Here is a 23,900-nt window from a genome sequence, read left to right as displayed (position 1 = left end):
AATGGTCGAAAGTAAGCTAAAAATTCTTATCCATTTGTTGATCGGAAGTAATGTGATAGGAAGAAAGACACATTTGATTTGTTGTTTGTTTTTGACCAATCAGCGACCGCTAATCTCTCACCTTGTTGAAGTGTCCAAGAGAGAAAAGAACGCTTTCTGTCTACACAAGTCGAGATCTTTTGTTTGATGTAGACAGATTACAAAACTCCTAACTGAAAAGATAACGTTGCCTGTCAAATGACTTGATATTATCGTCGCTTTACGTTTTTCCACACTCTGGGCGTGTAGAATGAAATTCCTCAAAATGTGCAAATTTTGACTGACATAGCTATATGATCACATGCTCTTTCCCAATCAAGCCATTGTAATTTGTTATTTTGCATAAAAGACAGGCAATTTGCATTACCATCTACCAATCTGCCAACAAGAACTTTGAAAGGTTTATCATACAAGTAAGGGCCACTTATAATTTTAACCCTTAGGAGCATGATGGAAGTCACCATTCAGGACGTGTGAAAAATGCACGGTCAGCAAAAAGTTTGATCATCGAAGTTTTCAAATCCGATAATAGCATTGGAAAGAGCTTGCAAACTGAGTGAACTATTGTAAAATAATACATCAATTTGATTTAACCAATAACCAAAAAGTCATGTCTGTTGAAACTTAAGGTTTGCAAGCAACCAGCCTCTCTCAAATTTGATGACATCTTTTGATACGAGCATGAAGTTTGGTACATAATTCCTAAGACGATGCTTTTGCAACCATCGAGCGGTTGCTTCAGTGACGTTTTGTAAAAAGAAAACATGCTCAGTTCAATCAAGAAACGCTGACGGTATATTAACAAATATTATCAGCTCCGCAACAATTTGATTGAGATGTACGAACATGATAAAAAAGCTGCAAATGGAAGGCCTGAATAAAATATGGAGAGTTTTCATGATTTCTTCTATCCTTTTTTGAAACAAAGAGAAAATTGTGAAAAACTAGATGATCTGAAGAAAGAATGTAAAACCACGAGAAGAGTTAACTGGGCGGTACTAATACCGATATACTGCATAGGTAGCAGCATCTTTTGCTAGAAAATCATTCATAAAAAAATTTAACAAAGCCTACCTTTCCGACAAAGTCGACTTCAAATGCATAGTAAATATCTCCCTTTAAACCAAACTGAATCAGAGCTTCATTATCAATCTTTCTAGTCCAGTCGGTCAGCAGGTTCATCTCACCATGTCCATTATGACAGTTCCATTATCAACTGTTGTCGATGCATTTATCCTGCGAAAATGAAACTGATCATTGCTTGTCGCAAGGCTAGAGAAATCTGGGGCCGTAGAAATATGAACTGACATGTTTTTCGTTATGGTACCGAAGAGAGATATTGTACCTGTGAATATGTCATTCACAAACATGCTAGACGATGGCGAAAGCTCTACACTTACAAAACTCCTTGATATGGAACATCCAAATAACTCCATTCTCAAACAGGTCGAGTAATCAGAAGCTCTTGCTGTTGGAACAACTCTAATGAACCTCATTTGTATGTTTTGAATCCAGTTAACCTTTGTTTCAAATTGGTCAGTATGTTCCCCTTGTAGACCGTCCAATTCCACAGCGGAGCTTAAACCTCTATTGTAAAACTCCCAATTTATTCCGTCATTACTGTACTCTATTTTAAATTTAGAAATTCTATGTCTGCCGTCTATACCTTGACCTTGAATAGCAACACCATTTAATATTTTCCTGGTTCCGAGATCCACCTGTAAGTATTCCGACACCGGTACATAAATACCTGAACACCATCCAGGTTTAGAAGAATGCAATCTAGCAATATGAGGCATGTGGCCGATGTCATTATTCCAACTTGTCCTTGCATAAAACCTAGAATCCGGTATTTTTCTGGTTCTTACTCCAAGTTCATTTGAGCAATCATCAATTCCATCCCGTTCATGAAAGGTTTTGATGTTAACTTCAATAATTGAAGCTCCTGACCCCCCAATCTTGTCAACAGATTTCTCCCAATCTTTTCTCACCTGTCCTGTATAGCCAACATATGCCAGAGACATATTGACATTTGGAACAGGGGCAGTTGCAAATGTTGCAGAAACACCAATCTTTTGTAGCGCAAGAGCTAGACCACTATTCATGTTAACTGCATCCTTTGCTGACATGAACAGGATCTTCCCTGGGGGAAGGTTATTTAGAAACGTTGCTAAATTGTCTTGATGTACTGTGCTGCCACCGACATCGTTATTCATCCTATGCTCAAATAGGCCACTTCTGAAATCAAAGAGAACGATATCTATCCCACGCATGTTTAGACTGTGTTGACGGCCATTGACTAGCACGTGACTTTTGCAATGAGCACAATCAGTATCTGGCAGGATGTCCTTACAGGATTCGGATATGATCTTGACTTTAAGTAAATCTGAAATTTAGTTAAATTATGTTTAGTATATATGAAATTAGATAAAATATGTCAAACTGGCTCTTTTATTTGGAATTAATTTCTTACTCGGAGAAAAACATCAACAGATGCATCCCATTTATTGAGATAAAATAGATCCCTCAGAAGACGTTGCCACATCCTTCATCAAATCAGGTCTTGAGGCTACACACCCTCATCACAGGAAGCAGTGTTGGGCCGTTGGTGCATCGGCACAAGTTGCTTCACCTAGCCTATACAAAATCCTAACCTTTGATATAGCTTAATATACTCAAGTACAAGCAGCTTAAAGTTCTGGGCAGGGAATGGAGAAGAAAAGTTCACTTTTTTTCCCACCATAGTGCCGATGCATCAGTCCTACCTGAGATACCTAAGATATGAGAGGGGAAGAGAAAACATGACTGAATTAAAAGCCTAGTCTTTCCTAAACGAAAAATAACAAGAACTTTGAAATGAATCCCGTGAAGTAAACAGGCCCTAGCCTGATACTTGAGAATAAACAAGGATTTGAAGAAACACACTACGTTTGATATCAAAAGGGGAGGAAGGGACGGGAGAAGAGAACAGCGTGGAAGCAACATACAAAGTAAGCACGATAATCCCGACCCAAGCAATTAAATAAATCTATTTGAGTAACGGGACCCACACTTTCGTGCAGAAGCCAAAACTACAGAATTCCTTCTTCTCTATTATTCCCAATGGCATCAAAGTAGCACATAAGGACGTAAATACCAAACTGAATCATGACAATTGATACCCAAATGAGAATAATACAAATAAGCTAAAATAAGAACCCCTACCGAAATCAAATTCTACAACATCCCTCATGAAATTAACTTGCTTACGGGCACATGGGCAATTGCCCCCTTCCTCCCGATGATCTTTCGATTCTATTGTCACGAATTCGAACCTTTTTATTTGAACATCATACAACATTTTTATAAAAAAATGAAAAAAACGTTGCAAAAAAATTTAGCTAAGCGATCAGTGGTGGCATTTATGGGGCTTTGGGAGGGTGGGCGGGGGGGAGGGGTTCTCGGCCTTTCGTTGGATATTTGATACCCGTTTAACGTGTCAAAATTACTCCAAGAAATCGTTCTGAAAAGGAATTTTAAGCTAATCTAAGGGGCGTAATTGTCAAATTTTCTGTTTGCTTTGCTCGCAGGTGATCTGCATTTTCTTTTTTCACCAGGGACCTCTATAACCTCTCTGTGCCCTTTTTGCAAAATTTGAACATAGCATAGCTGATCAAATATTAGCCAGTAGTCAGTACTTCCTGTGAATTGTATATCTAATTTCGATTCCGTAAAGATTAGCCAAAATTCCCATCGGATTCTTCTGAATAAATGTTAATTGGGAAAAAATCCAGCGAAAACTTGGAGAAGAAGTTCGAGAAGAAAATCCGTCGTCAAAACTTTATCGGCGAAGAAACAGACGAAATACTGCAAAAATTAGGGTCAGTCGACAACTCGAGATCTACAACAAACGTATAAACGAATTTGAGGATTTAAAAATATGCGTGCAAGAGTTGAAATTGGAGGAAGGGGGTGGCCCCGTTCACGTTGGTATGTGGAGCATCAAAAATAGGTAAGAAATTTTGAGCCTATTTTCGCACAACTAAAAGAAAAATTAGACTTTGCTTCAGCTGTATGGGATCCAGTCACAAAATCATAGAACGTGGATGAAAAATGGCTGCCAAATCTGTGATGGCAGATACCATAAATCAATATGTGATAGGAAGGCTGAACAATCTCTTTTAGCCAAAGGGGAAAGAGGATTAATGTATCCAATTGTTGTCGACAACGTAAACGGAGTAAAATGCAGAGCCTTGTTAGATACAGGTGTCGAAAGTTCGTATATCTCAGCCACATTGGTGAACCTGTTGGGTATAAAGCCAGTGTTGAAACAAACTAGGCAAATAGATAGGATGCTGAGTACAGCATACAAGCGCATAGAGATCTACAATGTGGAAGTTAACAGCATTAATGGTGATTTAAAATTGGAGATTGATGTAAGTAAGTAGGTTGAGAGGTGCTTTAAGCTATAAATAATCAAAGATACGAAGATGTTCTTAGAAGGTATCAACACTTGCAAGGAGTGAGAATGGATGATATAGATCTAAAGCCAGAGCTTCAAGTTCACCTAAACGTGGGAGCCTCGGAGTTTGCAAAGATCAAAACGAATGCCAAGGTAAAAATTGGTAAACCAGGAGATCTTGTAGGAGAGCAAACCAGATTAGGATAGACACTGATGTCTCCAGGAGTCGATACAGAGTGAAGTCAGATTTTATTCTCTAGAAGCACTCTTGGAGACTATGAGCATCTTTGTTAGGCCTTGAGGATCGTAACAAACAAGAGGAGGATCATTCAGTTTACAGTGCGTTCAAGTGCGTTCAAAGAACAGTTAAGACAAGATCTACAAGGGTGCTATGAGCCTGAGCTCTTAAGGAGAGCAAAATGCCGAGAACTGCAAGATAACAAGACAGGAAGCATCGCAAGAATGAATTAGGTCATAAATTAGAAAGGGAACCAGAGCTGTTTATAAAGTACAATCAGATAATCAGAGACCAGGAGGCACATGGGATCATTGAAAAAGTAGAGAACGAACCAAGTGAAATGTTCTTTTTATTTGCCTTAAGCTGAATTCACACTGGACGCGTCACGGCGCGCCGCGTCATGACGCTGACCAAATATGGTTAGCATTTTCGGCAGCTATGCGCACGCAGCGCGTTTTTTCAGCCACGCGCCACCGAGCGTCAAAGTTAAATAAATTAATAAACGCATTCGGTAAGTAGAGATGGGATGTAGATGCATGTATTCAACTTCAATTTGAAACGATTATCAATTTTGCTGGAGCCATTTGGTTGTTTATTAAGTTTGATTGTCGTCGGGTTGTGTCTATACTCAAAGTTTCTTAGAACATCGACACAGGAAGTATAACGGAGCGGTACTACTGTGCATTTCCTTCACAATCAGGGTTGCCAGGTACTTGGAACGGTTGGCAGCGAAACATTTCACGTGTCATGGGCAAATTCAGACAGCCAAACTCCTTGTAATATGTCAAGTGCTGTTTTGAGCCTAATTTCAAGTCTTAAAACCACGAGTCATACACTGGTAATTATGGAAATTGTGTGGAATGGAGAAATGGTGTCAACAATGGCTTTGTATAAATAAATAGACTAATGATTGGAATAATTCACTTGCTTTTATTTTCTAATTTTATTTATTTACTACTACTAAGAGAAAGCTCTCGCAATGCAGCAAAACTTGACCATCTTTTCAAGTCTCTATTACAAAATTGGTCCGTAGCTATGCAAAGATTGAAAGACCATGCTAGTAAGTCTGGGTTTCATCAAACTTCTTCAGTCAGAGCTGTTAACTTTCACAAATGCATGGAAAATAAGGCAAAACCAATTAATGTCCAACTGAATGAGGCTGTTTTGAAACGCATTCAGGAGAATCGAGAGAAACTGATACCAATTGTTGGGGCTATTATTTTGTGTGGGAGACAAACGTTTTCTACAAGGGGCCATCGTGACGATTCCAAACATTACGATGAAACAAAAAACAACCCTGGAAATTTGCAGGCTATATTGGGGTACCTAGCCACGTATGGAAAAAATCATGTTTTTAATGAGCACATAAAAAACGCTTCTATAAATGCAACGTACCGATCAAAAGCAACCCAAGAAATTTTAATTCAAATTTGCGGAAAAATGATTGAAACGAGCATAGTACAAGATATAAAGAACGCACGATATTTTTCAATACTTGCAGATGAAGCTGCAGATATAAGCAATGTCGAGCAAATGTCAATAGTAATTAGATTTGTAGACAGTACCTCTCGTATAAGAGAGTCATTTCTTGGTTTTTATCAATGTAACGAAGGACTCTCTGGAAAAGCTCTCTCGGCGAAGATTTTGGAAACAGTTAAAGAGCTTGGGCTTGACATGAATAACTGCAGGGGTCAAGGGTACGATGGAGCCGGTAACATGGCAGGCAAATGCACTGGTGCTGCCACCTTGATACAAAAAAAAGTATAGCCAAGCCTTGTATGTTCACTGCAAATCTCATTTTCTGAATCTATGTGTGGCATCGTCGTGTAATTTACAGATAGTCCGAAACATGATGGGCCAGGTGCGGGTGGTTAGTCAATTTTTTGAAGCACACCCCAAACGTTCAAAAGTGTTGAAAAATAGCATCGTACGTATTCTTCCACAAGCGCGTCATAGACGGCTACTCAATGTTTGCCGTACCAGATAGGTTGCTAGAATTGATGGGTTAGGTGTGTTTATCGAACTTTTTTGGCCAATAGTTGACACACTTGAATCAATTAGAAATGACGATGATGGAAGTTGGAGTACCGATTCAATTAGAGATGCCAGCAATCTATTTTTTGCAACTATATCATTGGAATTCATAGTTTTCTTAGTTACCGTGTCCGGCATTCTAGAGTACACCCGGCCTCTAACACAACAACTGCAGGCAAGTGAGATGGATGTTGTTGCTGCCTTTGATAACATAACTCTTCTCTATACCATGCTTCAAAGGGTGAGGAGAGACATTGTCAAAGAACACGATGTTTGGTATAGAAAAGCTATAGTGCTGGCAGACAAGGTTGGTACTCTTCCTTCACAGCCACGTACTACCAAGCTACAGAAGAATCGAGAAAACACCCCAGCTGACAATCCTTCCGATTACTATCGACGAGCTGTATCAGTTCCATTTCTTGAATTTTGCGTCAGTGAAATGCAAAGACGATTTTTCAAAACGAATCTCGATCTTTGAATGTGTTTTCTGGCCTTCCAAGTAAAGTTGTGTCTGCAAGTGACTGGGAAGCAAAGTTTTCTAAAATTTTAAAAATGTTCAAAAGCGATCTCCCGGATCCATTTTACCTTACAACTGAGTTAAAAATGTGGAAAACCATGTGTACAACCTCTTCCTACCACTCTAGCTTCCCTTTTATCATCTATTGACCAGCTTACTTTTCCAAATATCTACACCGCTATGAAAATTGCTGCTACATTGCCTGTCACATCTTGCTCCTGTGAACGATCCATTTCTATTCTGCGAAGGCTGAAAACATACCTCAGGAACACTATGCGACAAAGCAGAATGAGTGCACTAGCAATGATACACGTTCACCGAGAAATACCTATTGACATAAACAGGGTAATTAACCAATTTGCAGCAGAACGACCTAAACGAATGAGGCTGATTGACATTCTGAACGATGATCCAGGCGACGAGAAAATCGACGACGTTGCAGTTTAGATGGTGTCAGATAGACTGTCTTTTGTGATTTCGGATCTTATGATTTGCATTTGCTTTTTGCTTATTTCAACCATGACAGAAACGATTTTCGTTATGATAGTTGTGTTGATCAAATTTCGAACTTGTTTTAGAAAAAAATAATTAGGGAGTGCATTTGCCATGTTCATGATGTTTCTATAAGTGCTATTTTCAAATATATTTTGTCTGTTATTGTGTCCTTTCATATGTTACATTGTAAATAGCATTTGACAATTGCGCTTTTGAGCTCTTAAAACTTGCTGTCAACAATTTCAAAAATCATGGCATGTATTGGAAACCGAGAATTATATGGTTACAGCATTTGTCCATATAGTGGGCGTGCCCCGCAAATGAGAAGGGCGTGGTCCTAATCCTAAAAGATTTGAGCTATAGTCGAAAAAATTCCTGGATCCGCCCCTGCATGGCAGCTAATTTTCTTGCAAACATGAAAGCTTGTCTTTCTTAGTTACCTGTCAGATCCTGTTAGGGCTGGTTGGATAGCTTAGTTGCTTTATATTGGATTAAGGGACAAGAAACTTACAAGCAGTTTGTGAATAATACAGTTAGGAAAATCCACGAGAAGTCCTTTATAAAATGGAGGCATGTAAAAACATTAGAGAACCTTGCTGATATCGGAAACAGTGGCTGTCATGGAGATAGAATATCAAAGACATGGATCAGTGGATGAGAATGGTTGTCAGATGAAGAAAGTTTGCCAAAAGATATTTAGAAAACAGAAGAGCCAGAAATTGAGGCAAAGCAAGTAGTTGACATATCAATCGTTGTTGTCAACAGAAGCTTTGAGTTATTTAAACGATGAGTTTGACGAAATGCTTGAGAAGCATATATACATTGGAAGACGACACGGCTGATGACATGGTATCGTGAATTGGTAATTGGCTACTGATAGAGTTGAATGACTTTGAATGAAGAGAGTATATTAATCGCATTTTTCTTCTTTTGTGTTTGAATTTATTTTTATCTATTAGGCAACCTGATTACGTCTAGGGTATTTTAGAATCATCTGGTTGTTTGTATTTGTTGTTATGGTCCACAACGAGAAGAACTCCACAACGAGAAGAGTCTGAGCAGAGAGAACAAGAAGAAATCTACCCGCAATCACCAGCAATGATGTTTGGTATCAAGACCCCTGAGATCTTACTAGATGAGAGCCGAAAAATGCGAGATGTGGCGAAACAGACGTTGGACCTATTTCTAGATACAGTGGACGACGTTTTCCAGCGAAACCGGCCATCAGAGTTAAGAAGAACGGAAAAACGAATCGAAGAGAAGCTAGTTTCGTTGAAGAAACTGAATCAACAAATCAGTGAGTACATGATACAGATGGGTGTGTCTTGCGAAGAGGTGGCTCAGTTCAACTTCAGAAGCGAATCCGATTTGGACGCACACGAAGACACGATCGCAGACATCGAAGATGCACTACAGAGACTTGAAAAGAAGAAAGCACCAGAAATCAGAACTAACGTGGTGGCCCAACAGAATGCCAAGCTTCCAAAGCTGCAGATCAACGCATACGCTGAAGAACCTTTGAAGTGGAGGGAATTCTGGGAACAGTTCAAAAACAACATCCATTCAAGTTCTTTGGAAGCTACAACGAAATTCTCATACTTGAGAGAACTACTGATTGGTAAAGCATCTGCTGTCATCAGAGGGTTGTCCCTATCAGCTGAAAACTACGAAGTGGCTATTGATCTACTCCAACAAGAATTCGGAGATGATACAAGACTAAGAAGTGCGCACATAAAGGCCATTCGAGAAGTCCAGTCAGTCGCCAACGCCCACCATCTGAAACAACTGAGGAGATTCTACGAAGATGTTTCGATCAACTTTGCCTCTATGAGATTCCTGTGGCCTAAACATGTTTCGAAGGCAGATTCAGAGATACAAGAATTGCGCTTCACCCGAGTGATCTTTGGTTCAGGCCCCAGCCCTTTCCTTCTTGGTGCTACCATCAGACAGCACATGGAGCAATACAAAGCAGAAGACCCTGAATTTGTTGACCGTGTCACAAAGAGCCTGTTCGTGGATGATATGGTCTGTGGAGGAGCAAATACAGATGAAGTCAGCAGATTGAAGCAGAAACTGATCGAAAGATTTAAAAACGGTCACTTCAACATGAGGAAATGGAAGTCAAATGTGTCAAAACTGAGAGACCAAATTACTCCAACATCAAGATACAGCGAACAGACTGCGACGCAACCACGGACTGGCAGCACCAGCAGGAACAATGCAAAAGAGAAGGTCTTGGGAGTCACTTGGAATCAAGAAACCGACGTCATGGGTGTCAGCTTCGAAAAAGTCTCAACAATGGAACATGAACCTACACAACGAGGAATTCTAAGAACCGTGGCAGCGATCTACGATCCAATTGGAAGTGCAAGCCCCATCACTATCTTGGCAAAGATCATTTACCATGAAGTGTGTATGCGAAAGTTTGGTTGGGATGGAGAGATTTCAGCAGACTTACTCAAACGGTGGAAGAAATGGCTGGCGAATTTGAAAGATCACCCAGTTCTCACATTCGATAGATGTTTAATTGCACACCCACAAGAACGAATTGAAAGCATCGAAATCAACGGATTCGCAGATTCGAGTGTAGCAGCATGCTGTGCAGTGATCTATTTGAAGATTACACAATCAACTGGAACTTATGTGAAGCAGCTCACAGCGAAGGCAAGAGTAGCCAAACCCAACACATCGGTACCAAGACTAGAACTAATCGGTGCCCAGATGCTAACCAAATTGATTCAGAACGTGAAATCAGTATTGGAACTCGATGTATCGCAAACCTATGGATGGCTGGATAGTCAAACCGTACTTTGCTGTCTTGAAAACAATGGTGAATGGAAGCAGTTCGTTCGTAAACGAGTCGATCAGATTCTGGCTGCAGAGGTGAAATGGATGTACTGCCCTATTGAGTTCAACCCAGCAGACCTTGGAACGAGAGGAACGACTGCAGCTAAACTACAGCATTGTGACAAATGGTGGGAAGGACCGACATGGCTCACGAAAAGAGAAAACTGGCCGACCCAACCTCAAGAAATAGCGAGTGAAGAAGCCAAAGCGGAGATGAGACAAGCTACAGCAGTTATAGCAACAACCGAAGTGACCCTGGGAATAAGCAGCTTCATAGATCCAAGAAAGTACAGCAGTGGGAAGAAACTTTTCAGAATAACAGCCTGGATCTGGCGTTTTGTAAACAAACTGAAAGGAAGATCACTAGAAACAGCGGAAGCTCTGACTATCAGAGAAATCAAAGCAGCAGAAGATGCTTGGATCAAGAATATTCAGAATCAGCACAAGCCAACAAGCGAACAAGTAAACCAGCTTGGCCTCAGAGTTGATGGAAACGGTATACTAAGATGCTTTGGACGTTTCCAACAGCACGAAGATCAGCAACCGATCTATCTGCCGAAACAGCACCACCTCGCCAGCCTTTTGATTATGGATTCTCACAGACGAGTGTTGCATATGGGGGTGGCATCTACACTGGCAGAGATTAGGATCAGATTTTGGGTGCCTAAAGGACGGCAAGAAGTAAAAAAGATGATCAGATCATGCAACCATTGCAAACGCTACAGTGCAAAGCCTTATGAACAGCCGGCAACAGCACCAATTCCTGACTTCAGAGTGACACCTGGCTACGCATTCCTAACTACAGGCGTTGATTTCGCTGGACCTTTCTACTGCAAAGACGGAAGGAGACAGAAGAAAACCTACATTACTCTCTTCACCTGTGCTACATCAAGAGCCGTACACATCGAACTTGTAGAGGATCTAACAGCTAAAACATTCAGGAAAAGCCTAAAGTCACTGATGACTCGGAGGGGAACACCGCAGCTAATAGTATCGGACAACGCCAAAACGTTCCAAGCAACTGCAAGATGGCTTCAGTCAATAGTTAAAAATGAAAGAGTCCAAGACTTACTTCAAGAGCAGAAGATCAACTGGAGATTCAACCTATCGAGATCCCTATGGTGGGGCTGTTTCTTCGAGAGAATGATCGGGATGGTGAAAACTACTCTCAAGAAGACCCTTGGCCTAGCGAATCTTACGGTTAGCGAGTTACAAGAAGTTCTGCTGGACATCGAGTTCTGCTTAAACAACCGGCCACTGACTTACCAAACGGGTCAGCTAGATGACGAAGTGTTGACTCCTAACCATCTTGTCCATGGCCGGAGAATCAAACCAATCAGAGAGGAAGAGATATTCAGCGACGAAGACAAGATCCCAGCAAGAAAGAGACTAAGGTACCTTCAGAAGTGCAGAGAGAAGAACTGGAAGCGGTGGTCACGAGAATACTTAACCAGTCTCAGAGAATACCACAAAATACACCACGGAGGGTGCAACGAAATAACGGTTGGAGACATTGTATTGGTGAAGGATGAAAACTTAACGAGAAACAAATGGAAGCTTGGGAAGGTTCTTCACATAATCCGCGGTAGAGATGGCATTGAAAGGGGTGTTACGTTGAAGACTACCACAAGAGGCAGAACGTACGAAATAGATCGACCTGTTCAGAACTTGTATCCTTTGGAACTTAGAGCAGATTCGGATGAGAAGAGGGTTCAAGAAACGCGGGAAACGGGAGAAGTAGCCGACGTTAGGCCAAAACGGAAAGCAGCCCTCGATGCGAAGAGTGTGATCAAAGCGACTCAGATGCTGGAAGAAGAAAATCAAACCTAACTTTGATTTGGGGGTGGTGTATCGTGAATTGGTAATTGGCTACTGATAGAGTTGAATGACTTTGAATGAAGAAAGTATATTAATTGCATTTTTCCTCTTTTGTGTTTGGATTTATTTTTATCTATTAGGCAACCTGATTACGTCTAGGGTATTTTAGAATCATCTGGTTGTTTGTATTTGTTGTTATGGTATTTAGTACGTAGATAATAAATATTTAGCTGGAGGCGTGTGTGTAACCTAGCGACATAGGGCCAACAGCGCCATATGATGTAATCCTTAGTGATGTAATGTAGCTAAATTAATTCTTTATATCGCTATATATTCAGTAGGAATTCGTTTCAGACTTCATTCGGTCGAGAGACACCATAGGCTCTATTTTAGATGCTACCTATGCTAGGGTAAAATCTACATGTGAGTAAAATCTATGTCACTCTAGACTATGATATCTATACAGTCTCTATTCGATTTACCTAATACAGTCCTCTTAAGTTAATCAATTGTTTTTTCTAACGAGTTTTAATCTAACGGGTAGTCAGAAGTTAGGCTGGCTAAGCGATTTCTGACAATGGATCAACAGATTCAGAACTAAATGTGGAACCAAGATGATTGAAATAGTCAAGAGGCCACTGACATCGGGAGAGATTAGTAGTCAGATAAAGTGGTGGGTTAGAAGAGTGCAAAGCTATCCTATTTTTGCCATCAACTTCATTGTTCAGTGAAAAGCTTGTAGCAGATGCGTAGATTGCTGGAACATTGCATGGGGGAGTAAGCCTGACGATGAAGTTTGTACGCCAGAACTATTGGATTTCAAGACTTAGGCAACTGGTAAAAAGGACACTACGCAACTGTCATTGATGCAAGAGGTTCAGGTTAAGGTTTACAATCAACCGCAAGCAGGGATGTTATCGAAAGACCGCACTGAAGGATCAAGACCGTTCAAAATCGTTGGGGTGGATTTTGCAGGCCCCTAAACTTACAAAGTTAAAGTAAAGACGGAAGGAAAAATCATATTTTGCACTGTACGCATGCAGTTTAATTAGAGCTATATACATAACTGTTCTTACAGACCTAACAGTTGACAACTTTATGATTTGCTTGAAAGAATTCATTGCAAGAAGACTGAAGAGGGCATCCTAGCAAGATCTATCCTGACAATGCGAAAACTTTCATAGCTGCTTCAAGAAAGATAAGGAAGATAATGATATGTGAAGAAGTTCACAACTATCTTGCTCGGAGCAAAATAGAATCGCAGTTCAACCTAAGTAAAGCCCCCTGGTGGCGGAGGACATTCGAACGAATTATAGGTCTCATGAAGTAGTCTATGTTTAAAGTCTTTGGCAAAGCAAATCTCGACCTTCACGAGTTGAAAGATGCTAAATTAGATGTAGAAACAACACTAAACAACAGGCTGTTGTGCTACGTTGAAAAAGATATCGAACTGCCAGAGTAAGCGCCAAACCTAAAGATCCTGGGACACAAGAATTCGATGATAACCAAAGCAGTTGATGGCATAGACAACATGGATTTGAGAAAAAGAGCCAAATACCCCGAGAAGCGTGCAAGCAAAACCTATGGAGCCAATGGTCGAACGAGTATGTAAGAGCACTGAGGGAAAAACACAACTTGAAACACTCTGGAAAGGAGAACAATATCTGCGAAGGAGAGGTAGCCATCGAACACAGAGAGGACAAAAACAGAGAGGACAAAAACAGAGAACGGTGGAGGATGGGGTTGTGGAAAGTTTGATTCAAGGGCGAGATGGGATTGTCAGATGTGCAAGGGTCAGAACACCAGATACAGCAGTAGAAAGAACAATACAGCTTCTCTATCCATTAGAGTTGACAAGCCAGCAAGAATTATCAAACAAGGCACAAAATTATTGAGAATGACGCTTGAAAGTTTTGACGAGTTGTTGGAGCTTCCCTCCACGCTTCTATGAATTCATCTGTATTCACAACTTTCTTCTCCATCTTTAAATCGCACTTATCCACGCTGCTCTAAAAAATTGGCACCTTGCGCAAGGGAATTATAGGGGCGCCAGCTTTAAACAATGGAGTCTACATAAATGAATAGAAATCCCATCAGTTAAAAACTGACGAAGTTGGACGTGTTCAACTTTTTCATTCAAGAACTGAAGGTCATCAATGCATCAGTTTTATCAGTTTTTGCTAAATACACGATCAGTTTTTGACTGAAAACTGAAAACTGTCAGTTGAAAACTGATAAAAACTGATCGTGTATTTCAGGCTTAAGATTACAGCGCCTAAATTATTGATTACGCCTGGCTCCTTTCAAAGTACCGCTATAGACCACAAGGCGCGGATCCAGACGGGGGCAAAGGGGGCAAAGGGGGCAAGTGCTCCAGTCAGATTTTTTTATAGCGCATGTCAATTCTCCTTTTTTTCAAAAATGATTATAATAATATAAGGGTGAAAGTTTCTAAAAAATTGCAAACTTTTTGTCACTTAATTCACTCGCAAATTTGTATTGTTTATGGTATGTCCTTGACTTTCCGACTCATGCATGTTGTTCATTTCTATTTGCCATCTTTAGTCAAGAAGACAATATGCCCCCGGCTTTCTAAGGTTTATTCTGCAGATCACCACCAATTGATGATCGTGATGTTTCGAGTGGCGCTAGAAGTATACATTCCACTCTGCTCTATTTTATCATGCAAAATTCCTTCTCTGGCCAATCAGAAAACGCATGTGTACTCCCTTCCAGTGAATTTTGCTCCAATCAGAGAACTTTCACCGTCTTGAAATTTGGGGGGGGGGGGTTCACCACTTCCTTTTGATAATGTTCATTTTCCATTGCTGCCGAGTGACGCCGGCACGAGTCTAACAACTCTGATGTCATCAAGAAGAGAGAAGAAGAGGATCAATCTGCCAAATGTCGCAACCCTAAACGTTAGGGGTTGTGCTTCGCAAATGAAACATCAGAAAATTTTTGAGGTAATGGAACGCAGAAACTTGGTTTGTTTGGGAATTACGGAAACAAAGATGGTACCTAAAGAAGCATGGATCGAAGAGAACAAGAAGAACCAAATGATTATGATGCCATCCACCTCAGTCCACCATGGGGTGGGGTTTTGTATTAGAAAAGTTGAAGACACCAAATGGAAGTGTATATCAAACAGAGTTGCCTCAGTCAAAATGAATTTGCCAAACCTGAATGTGAACTGTATAGTGGGATATGCTCCAACATCCCCAGTATGTGATAAGTATCCGGAAGAGAGGGAAAAGTTTTACAAAGAAATAAAAGATGCATGGTGTCCCCAAAGTACCAACATCATCTTGAGGGATTTCAATTCGAAAGTGGGGAAAAGATGTGATGATACATATCCCAACAATGCAGGCCGCTTTTCAACGGGTACCCAAAACACAGGAGGTGCTGATCTGCTGAGTTTTGCTCAAAGGAAAGATATGGTATTGACAAACACCCTGTTCAAAAAGAAGTTTGGATCAAGAGCGTCTTGGTGTGGGCAAGCAGGGGCCAAAAAGATATACAATCAATTTGATTACATCATGGTCCCCAACAATCTAAGACACCTGATTACAAACAGTGAAAGTCAGAACAGCCAAGAAATTGAGACAGACTATAGAATGGTAATTGCAAGCATGCAAATGAAAGAAACTCAGGGCAAAAAGAAGGGGTGGTACCAAGCTAGCTCAAAGCCAGATTTGGAAGCACTTCAAGACCAAGAGCAAATAACAGTTGTAAGAGAGAGTTTCTCTAACTATAGGGCAAACAACAAAGAGGAGGGTCTTTTAAACTTAAGGATGGCCATGCAAGAAAGCATGAAAAGACTGCCCAGAAAAAAGCCAATTCAAAGTCTCAAGGCAACCACTTCATGCTCGGAGATAGAGAAGCTCTGCAAGGACAAAAATGAGATCCATCGAAGAATGAAACAACATACCATGAAAGCTGAATTGAGAAGTGAGATGAAGACTGCAAGAAATGCTATGAACAAAAGGCTGAGACATCTAACTATAGACAAAGCAACTTTCAGAATAGAGCAAAAAATCAAGATTCTTGAAGAAAAATCTGATGAGGGCCTGGCATTCGAGGCGATAAAGCTGCTAAAAAGGAAAACCAAGGCTCCGAAAACCATCAAGCTCGGCACAGGGGAAGAAAAAAATGATCAACAAGCCATGGAAAAAGAGCTGAGACAACATTTCACCGAAGTTTTCTTCAATGAAAATGGCGAGGTAGATGATGTAGCCATGCCCAAACCACTGAACACGCTCATCACAGCGGCCGAAGTGGAGGCAGCCATCACAAAACATCAGGTGACAGAAGAACTGGTGGTCATCATGAACAGTCATTTCGAGACCGGGGCCGAGGTCGACATCGGGGACGGAATGCTGGTGCCCCTCCGAAAGCCAGGAAAATCGAACGAGGCGGCAAATTTCCGACCCGTAATCCTTTTAGATACGGTGCGGAAGGTGTTCGCAAACGTTGTGCTGGCTCGGATAAAACCAAAAGTCGAAAATTTCCTCCCACCAAGCCAAACCGCCTATCGATCAAACCACTCAACTGCTGAAAATGTATTCGCTGCCAAATATATTCACTCGATTTGTCAACATTTCGGCGAGGAATATCAGATGTTAGCACTCGATATGTCCAAAGCGTTCGACACAATGGCAAGAAGTAAGATGTTGAACGTATTGAAGGGGCTGGTAGATGAAGATGAAACGCGAATGATAAAAAAACACCTATCAGAAACAAGGCTCAAAATCAAGGTCGGCGAAGAGCAGCATTGGTTTCACACTAACACCGGCACGCCCCAAGGAGACGCACTATCACCCACGCTGTTCACGGTATACCTGGAAGCCGCCCTTGCCGAGCTCAAGAAAGATGTGCCCAATTTCTCCGAAGAGGTGGTGGAGATGTGCTATAGCGACGATACCAATTTCTTTTCACAGAACGCTGAAGCAATAGAGAAAATTGAAGCGGACGCAGGCCAAGTACTCGGAAGCTTTGATTTGGTTGTCAATCAGCAGAAGACTGAGAATCATAAGCTAACAAAAAGGAAAAATGATAACATCAAGATACTGGGATCGTATACGGATGTGAAACGTGAAATGAAAGAGAGAAAAAACATGGCGCAGGCAGCTTTCTCACAACATCACCATACGCTGACGAACGAAAAGTTGGCTGCAAGAACAAGAGTGCGAGCGTTCAACGTCTATGTTAAACTAGTTTTGCTTTACAACTGCCAGACGTGGGACCTCGGTGAAGCGGACAAGGACTCTCTGGATGCCTTTCATCGAAGACTCCTGCGGAGAGTAATGCGAGTTTTCTATCCCTCGAAAATCTCGAACGACGAACTCTACCGCAGAACAGGAGCCGAGAAAGCATCCAACGAAGTGGCACGCAGAAGATGGGCCTTCATCGGACACACTCTGCGCCACCAAGGGCCTGCCCGCGAAGCGATGGAAAAGTATGAGCTAGTGAGAAATGAAAAAGCGAGAAGCAAGGGATGGCCAGTGAACAACATCGCACTGGTCGTCACGGCAGACATGAGGAAAAGAAGATGCACGATGGAAGACGCAGATGATAGGGCGCGCTGGAAAGCGGCCAAAGAAGAAGACCCGAGAAGATCCGGCCGAAACAGACGAGCGACGCAACACCCCGACTTTATCCGGCTGTGATACTTTTGTAGTTTGATCTTTTTCTGTCAATCTTCTTTTCGGAAGCTCTAATTTAAATATTTTTTTATGAAGAACTTTTATTACCGAATCAAATGAATGAATGGAGCACAGAGTGAATAGATTATTCCTCCACATGGCAAAAGATGTCACGGCAAGTAACTAGAAAATAATTTTCTCAACTTTGAGAGAAGAAATGGGTAGAAAAAAGAATAAGAGACTATTCGAACAAAATAGAAACTCATGGCGGTGACTGTGTTGGAATCGAAAAGGGTCAAGCCATGGCATCTTTGCTTTGGCGAGTTTCAGAACTCCACAAAACTCGACATAACCAGTAGCCGTGTTGCCAGGTAGGCCTCAAGATAAATCATGTTGAAACCATTTTTTTCAGTAATGATAGCCACAATACCATTCAGCCTAGTGATGTAGTGCTACCAAAATAACAAGAGGGGCTCCTGTACAAAATTTTGCAAAAAGAATAGCAAAAGTAGAAATTCGCCAATTTTCTCATTAACAAGGTGGTTTAACCCCCCTAAGCTCCCTAGCATAACATCCCTGAGTCAGGCCCAAAGCATGGCCTTCCACATAAAAAGGTTCTGTTCACATTCGAATGGGTTTGGTAATTTCTAGCCTAAAACTAAAGTTTATTTATAAAGAAGGTCTTTGCGAATCAGCGATCTTAAATTTATAATAGGCAAATAATAGACAACGTTCAATCAAGATAAAACAAAAGAACTATAATAGTATTTATCTTGGTTTACTTAATGGGAGCCTCTTTTCACTTGAATTGAAGAAGTATGTTTGCTGGAAGTTCAGAGCTTCCAGTAAACCATAGTAAAAGTAATGGCGTATAATGCTGAAAACTAATTAGGCCTAATCACAAACAAAAAGAATACAACATGGCTACATTATAAGGTTGTATTGTGCAACATCCACATGATATCAACAGATCAAAGAAGCCCATTGTACAGAAACAACGTTGTTGTGCACAAGACAATGCACGAGTGTTAACAGATTATGATAGAGCACATATAGCCAAGATTATGGTAGAGCACCAGAGAGCTATGTAGCCAGAGAGCTATGATGAATTTACATCTATCTATTTTGATATATAACAAATGGTTTACCTTTATCGTCAAAGAAGGAGAATCTCAAGCGGTCTTCATCAGTACATCCATTGCTATATAGGGAAAGCAAATTTCCATTGGCGGGATATAAAGCTCCATTTAACGGATGTATACAATTAGTTGGTGTATGCTCAAGTAGAGAAAACTGGTTGAGTTTGTAAATTGTTTCTGGAGACTCACAGTCGTCAGTCAGTCGTATATATGAACTTGAGAAAATAACACATTTGCCGGTTTCAACGTGCCTCAAATGGTAATTATTCAAATACTCAAAGCGATCACAAGCAAATGGATTCATCAGTTTGATCAAGTTCTCTGCAGAGTTATAAACCCAACATAGTCCACCAAAATGCCGGATGATATAGTAGGCTTTCTTTCTGAAGTAGAATTTGTTGATGTTTTCGTCGCAGCCTGACTTCAGGACAATTGCAGTATTATTTGCAGGATCAGCATCTCCAGTTGCTGGATGCAAACATTTGTTGGAGACAAGATGCCGAATCACTCGATTGCTTTCATCGTATTGCAACAGACTGTTTGTGCCACTGCATTGGCTTGACAAAGACAAGAAGCTTCCATCGCTTGTTGCATTGATATTGATGCATTTCTTTGTTGGTATATGGATGAGTCTTGCTCCTCTCTGCCATTCGAACTTTTCTCGGCAAAGTCTACCGTAAACCAGGACCTGACGGACCTCATCGTACTCTAAGCACTTTCCATCAAAATGGCGAATGTAATAGGTCTTTGACACTCCAAAGTTTGTGCCTGCAACAAGCTTATTTTGTGCGAAAATGAAGAACACAAGGAATAAGAAAAAACGTTCCATATCCACGGTCACTCTTTGATTAAGATACGAACAATGTGCACTGCAGCTTTATAGTTGTGTCATGACATATTGAAGCACCCCTTTTAAATGTTTCTATTTGCTTGGAAAGCAAATAAAAGACAGGTGGTATATTTAGCCCATACTGTATTAAATAGACCTTAATCGATACATTAAAACCACAACAATGTTGATACCCTAGCAACGTCAACTTTGCCTGTGCTGTATGTATATGAAAAACTCATAACGTGTCATTCTATTTAAGCCTTTTTTTAAAATGAAGGCACTCTTTCATTTGATGCTAGGACGTATTAACCTTAGCTTTCATAAAGTTAACAACAAGGTTTTGTAGCCACGAAAAAGTCACATCATTGCAAGATGTAGTAGATTTTGGTGTGATTTTAAGTTTGATAATTTATAGTTGCTCAACCAGTTCTCAACAGAAAAACATGTTGCTTGAAATTAGGAAAGCAAATCTAAGACAATCATATCCGCTTTTAAAGAATAATGTTTTCGCAGGTCCATGCTTTGTCAAAAAAACTTTATAAATTTGATCGATTTCTCATTTCTTACAAACTTTGGACGTATTCTAGATAGCAAACATGACCTGTGCAAAGTTCATTGGCTTCTGCAGCAAATGGCAATTTCATATTGTATATCAGTCAATTGCTGTCGACATCAGTCATACCTTTGGGTTTTTTTTATGATCACTTCTGCTAAACAATTAACAATGAATATTTTGATTCTGCTACGCAAAGAGCAATCTAAATTTATTCAAATTCCGAATGTTGATTGTGCTGAAATGCAAATAGGCAGTCTCCCCTGTCCTTAGGCAAAAAAAAGCTAAAAGTAAGGCCCGTATAATTGCTTTTGTAAAAAATCATAAAATCATTTTGATAGTTTGATTCTAGTATTATATGAATCATAAGGTATGCAACTTATTTCGGTAATTATGGCAATTATCAAATACAACCTTGGTAGTTATTTTCAGACGAAAAACATTTACCTAGTTAAAAACCATCTTTGAGCTGTGTTTGGCTTATAATTAAAAATACAGTAGATGATGAGGTTTGTTCACAGGCGAAATAAGTTTCTATCATTGTCATGGTTTAAAGTAATCAAGTAAATTGTGAGATTGAAAAATATTTATAAAAAACGATATTCTATGCGAATGTTTTGAGTTTGCTGGGAATATGCTCTTTTTGACAAAGGGATATCAATTAAAGATCGCCAGTTCAGAGTAAGTATATTTTCATATTTGCCTTTGTTGATGCCTCATTTTCTCTCTTAAAGTTGATTAAAAATTCATCTTTATAAGGTTTTTTTAATATAATTTCAGGAAAAGGCTACAAAGAAATCTTAGTCCCAGAGAATCAAATGAAGTCCTATAGAAATGAGCTGTGTCTATGCTTTATTGATTGAACTCAGCTTACACCTAGCAATATTTCTTTGATAGTAATCTCGAAGATACTTGTGACTTCATGTTATCAAACGACACTGCAACCAAACGAATTGTCATTCTCTTAATGCTCCTTTTGTGAAAAAAGTTACTTTTGTGACATAAGAACATGAAAAGTCCTGATAAGCAAGTCAAAAAAGGATAGTATACTAATAGTAAATCGCTGAAATTTACAATCTTTGAAGGTGTTTTAAAAATAGGCCATGAAAATTTATCTTCAACAGGAGTTTTGAAAGAGGAGGATTCGCACAAGTCAGGTCAACAAATTTCCGTGTTGTTTAATCATAACAGATCTTTTTCAAAATTATTCTTAAAATTCTGATTTGGGAGTTAATTTAAATTGTCTATCTCTATATAGTTTTCTTTGTTTCAGAAAACCACAACCAGCTCACATGAACTTGGTTTTCGCTTGAAAAGAATATGTTTATCAACAGAATTTTGATGTAGTCTTTATAAACAACCCACAGTCAATTGACATCCTTTTGAATTACATGAATATGTAAGCTTCATTTGGTTGAGCAACTGGTTGATTAATCATAAATTCTGAACGGCTATTGAATTTTATCTAGGCAACAGTAACCATAAAATGTCTGCAATTAATGATGTTTTGTTACTTCTGAAGCCTAAAATGCTTCGACTTTTGCAGCAAAATTAATTGATTTGAATAGCAAATGGAATGTTCTATGACTGTAGCATACAGAAGATTCAAACCACTTCTATCAACAAGTTTACTTTTTCTCATTCAACGAAGATTGAAAGAAAATTAAGATGTCGCATTATTCATGTGTCAAGTACAGTGCCATTGTAGTGCTAGACTCTCTTCTTGTTAATGGTTATTGTTCTTTCATCCAATTTAATTCACGGAAGCTATGTGATTGCTTTAGCTAAGAAACATTCAATTTTAATTCAAGCGTATGTAACATAAAATTAAAAATAAGAGAGAAACAATCAATATCATCAACTAATTACAATTTTATAAAATAACATGACGAAATGTTGCAAAGGACACTGGAATAGACCAAATCGGTTTTTGAGTCTAGTGCCCTATTGTGCAAGGTTAAATAAAAATAGTATATGGGCCTAAATGCTACACCAGTTTCCATTGAACTTTGAGAAAGAAAAAAAAATTCATATTGCAGTTAACAAAATAGAATTATGCTATATATGTTAAAAGGTAAAATGTTCGTAACCAAATGATAAAAAAATACATTTATGAATTTATAAAAATAATAATAAGAACAATAAAAAGGGTGTGCAAAATTGGGATACAAAATATGGATGGTAAAAAGATGAATGTTATTTGGATTTAGCAAACTGTTCAAAGATGATCTGAATCACGAGAATAACTTTTCAAGAGCCAATCTTTGAAAAATTTATTTAAGGTGGGTTACCAATTGTCAATAAGTACACCTAAGTATTTTATACAATATTTTACTTCAATTGGGGTATCATTAATTTTTATACAGGTTTTAAATGATGAATGTGATTTCTCTTTAGATACAAGCAAAAAATTAAACTTAGCAACGTTTAGGGTTAATCGATAAGCAGAAAGCCATTCTCAGACGCTCTTAGATTCAGTATTTTCAATAGTTTTTAGGTTATGCCAGTTTATATGAGAGAAAAAATTCTAGTATCATCAGCGAAAAGATGGAACTTCAGAATTTCTGAGGAAGATGGCATGTCATTTATAAATAATAGAAAAAGTTGAGGATCTAAGACGCTTCCATGCGAAACTCCGTGGGTTATACGAGGTGACTTAGATCGTCATTTATGAATTTACGTGCCAGTGTGATTCTGGCTACGTAGGACGCACAACTCAAAGATTGGGGGATGGGATAAAACAACATGTTCCTTCCAACATACGAAACAAAACTGCCCCTCAAAGAGAACAGCCTCATCGATCTTGTAGGTCTAGAAACACTGTTAAAACAAGTGATTCTGCCATTGGTCAACATCTTTTAGACAACCCAGATTGTGCAAAACTCTATAATGACGACATGTTTCGGATAATTGGCAGAGCCCGGTCGTCCTTCCATCTAGCAGTTTTGGAGTCAATCTACATAAAAACGAAAAAGCCGCCATTGTGTAGACAAAAGGAGTTCGTTTTCTCTCTTGGACTCCATTGGTAATTTTTCTTTAGGCTCGCGGCACTGATTGGTCAACTATACCGGTCTTGTGCTTGCGTTTTTCTGATTGGCCTATTTCGATCCGCAACTGGGTATATATTTTTCCATCGTGTTTTTTCGGAACCTATTCTGACGTTTATGCTCTGAGGAGTGTCAGACGAAAAAGCTTTTAGTATGTCGTAAAATGTTTGTTTTTTTTCAAAGCCATTTTCAAATTCTGTACCGCAAAAAAATTGTTCATAATTTAATTTAGAGAAATTATGTAAGTTAGAATCT

General features: G+C 39.5%; 2 protein-coding genes across 2 annotated transcripts; one reads left to right on the top strand and one right to left on the bottom strand.

The window, feature by feature from the left end:
* Nucleotides 1-1,184: 1,184 nt before the first annotated feature.
* Nucleotides 1,185-20,980, bottom strand: LOC135693585 (uncharacterized). Its single transcript, XM_089111411.1, has 2 exons — nucleotides 19,223-20,980; nucleotides 1,185-2,425 (listed from the first exon to the last, which is right to left on the bottom strand). Exons 1-2 carry the CDS (start codon nucleotides 20,040-20,042, stop codon nucleotides 1,218-1,220), a joined length of 2,028 nt encoding a protein of 675 aa, XP_088967537.1. The 5' UTR covers nucleotides 20,043-20,980; the 3' UTR covers nucleotides 1,185-1,217.
* LOC135693873 (52 kDa repressor of the inhibitor of the protein kinase) lies at nucleotides 4,896-8,574 on the top strand. Its single transcript, XM_089111119.1, is given in 3 exon segments — nucleotides 4,896-6,470; nucleotides 6,472-7,227; nucleotides 7,357-8,574. Coding segments are annotated over 3 exon segments (1,962 nt in total). The 5' UTR covers nucleotides 4,896-5,624; the 3' UTR covers nucleotides 7,717-8,574.
* Nucleotides 20,981-23,900: the final 2,920 nt, after the last annotated feature.

The sequence above is a fragment of the Rhopilema esculentum genome, chromosome 11, assembly GCF_057945365.1.
Source record: "Rhopilema esculentum isolate cy_ngs chromosome 11, ASM5794536v1, whole genome shotgun sequence".
Classification (NCBI taxonomy): Eukaryota; Metazoa; Cnidaria; class Scyphozoa; order Rhizostomeae; family Rhizostomatidae; genus Rhopilema; species Rhopilema esculentum.
Note: the sequence above shows the minus strand (reverse complement) of the source record. Positions and strands in the feature narration are given on the sequence as shown.

Bases quoted from the DNA above. Each gene is read 5' to 3' on its own strand.
- LOC135693585 (XM_089111411.1), bottom strand. From the start codon at position 20,042: ATGGAACGTTTTTTCTTATTCCTTGTGTTCTTCATTTTCGCACAAAAT. The intron at 2,426-19,222 runs GTAAACCATTTG...ACTAAATTTCAG, and splicing joins CTCCTTCTTTGACGATAAAG to ATTTACTTAAAGTCAAGATC.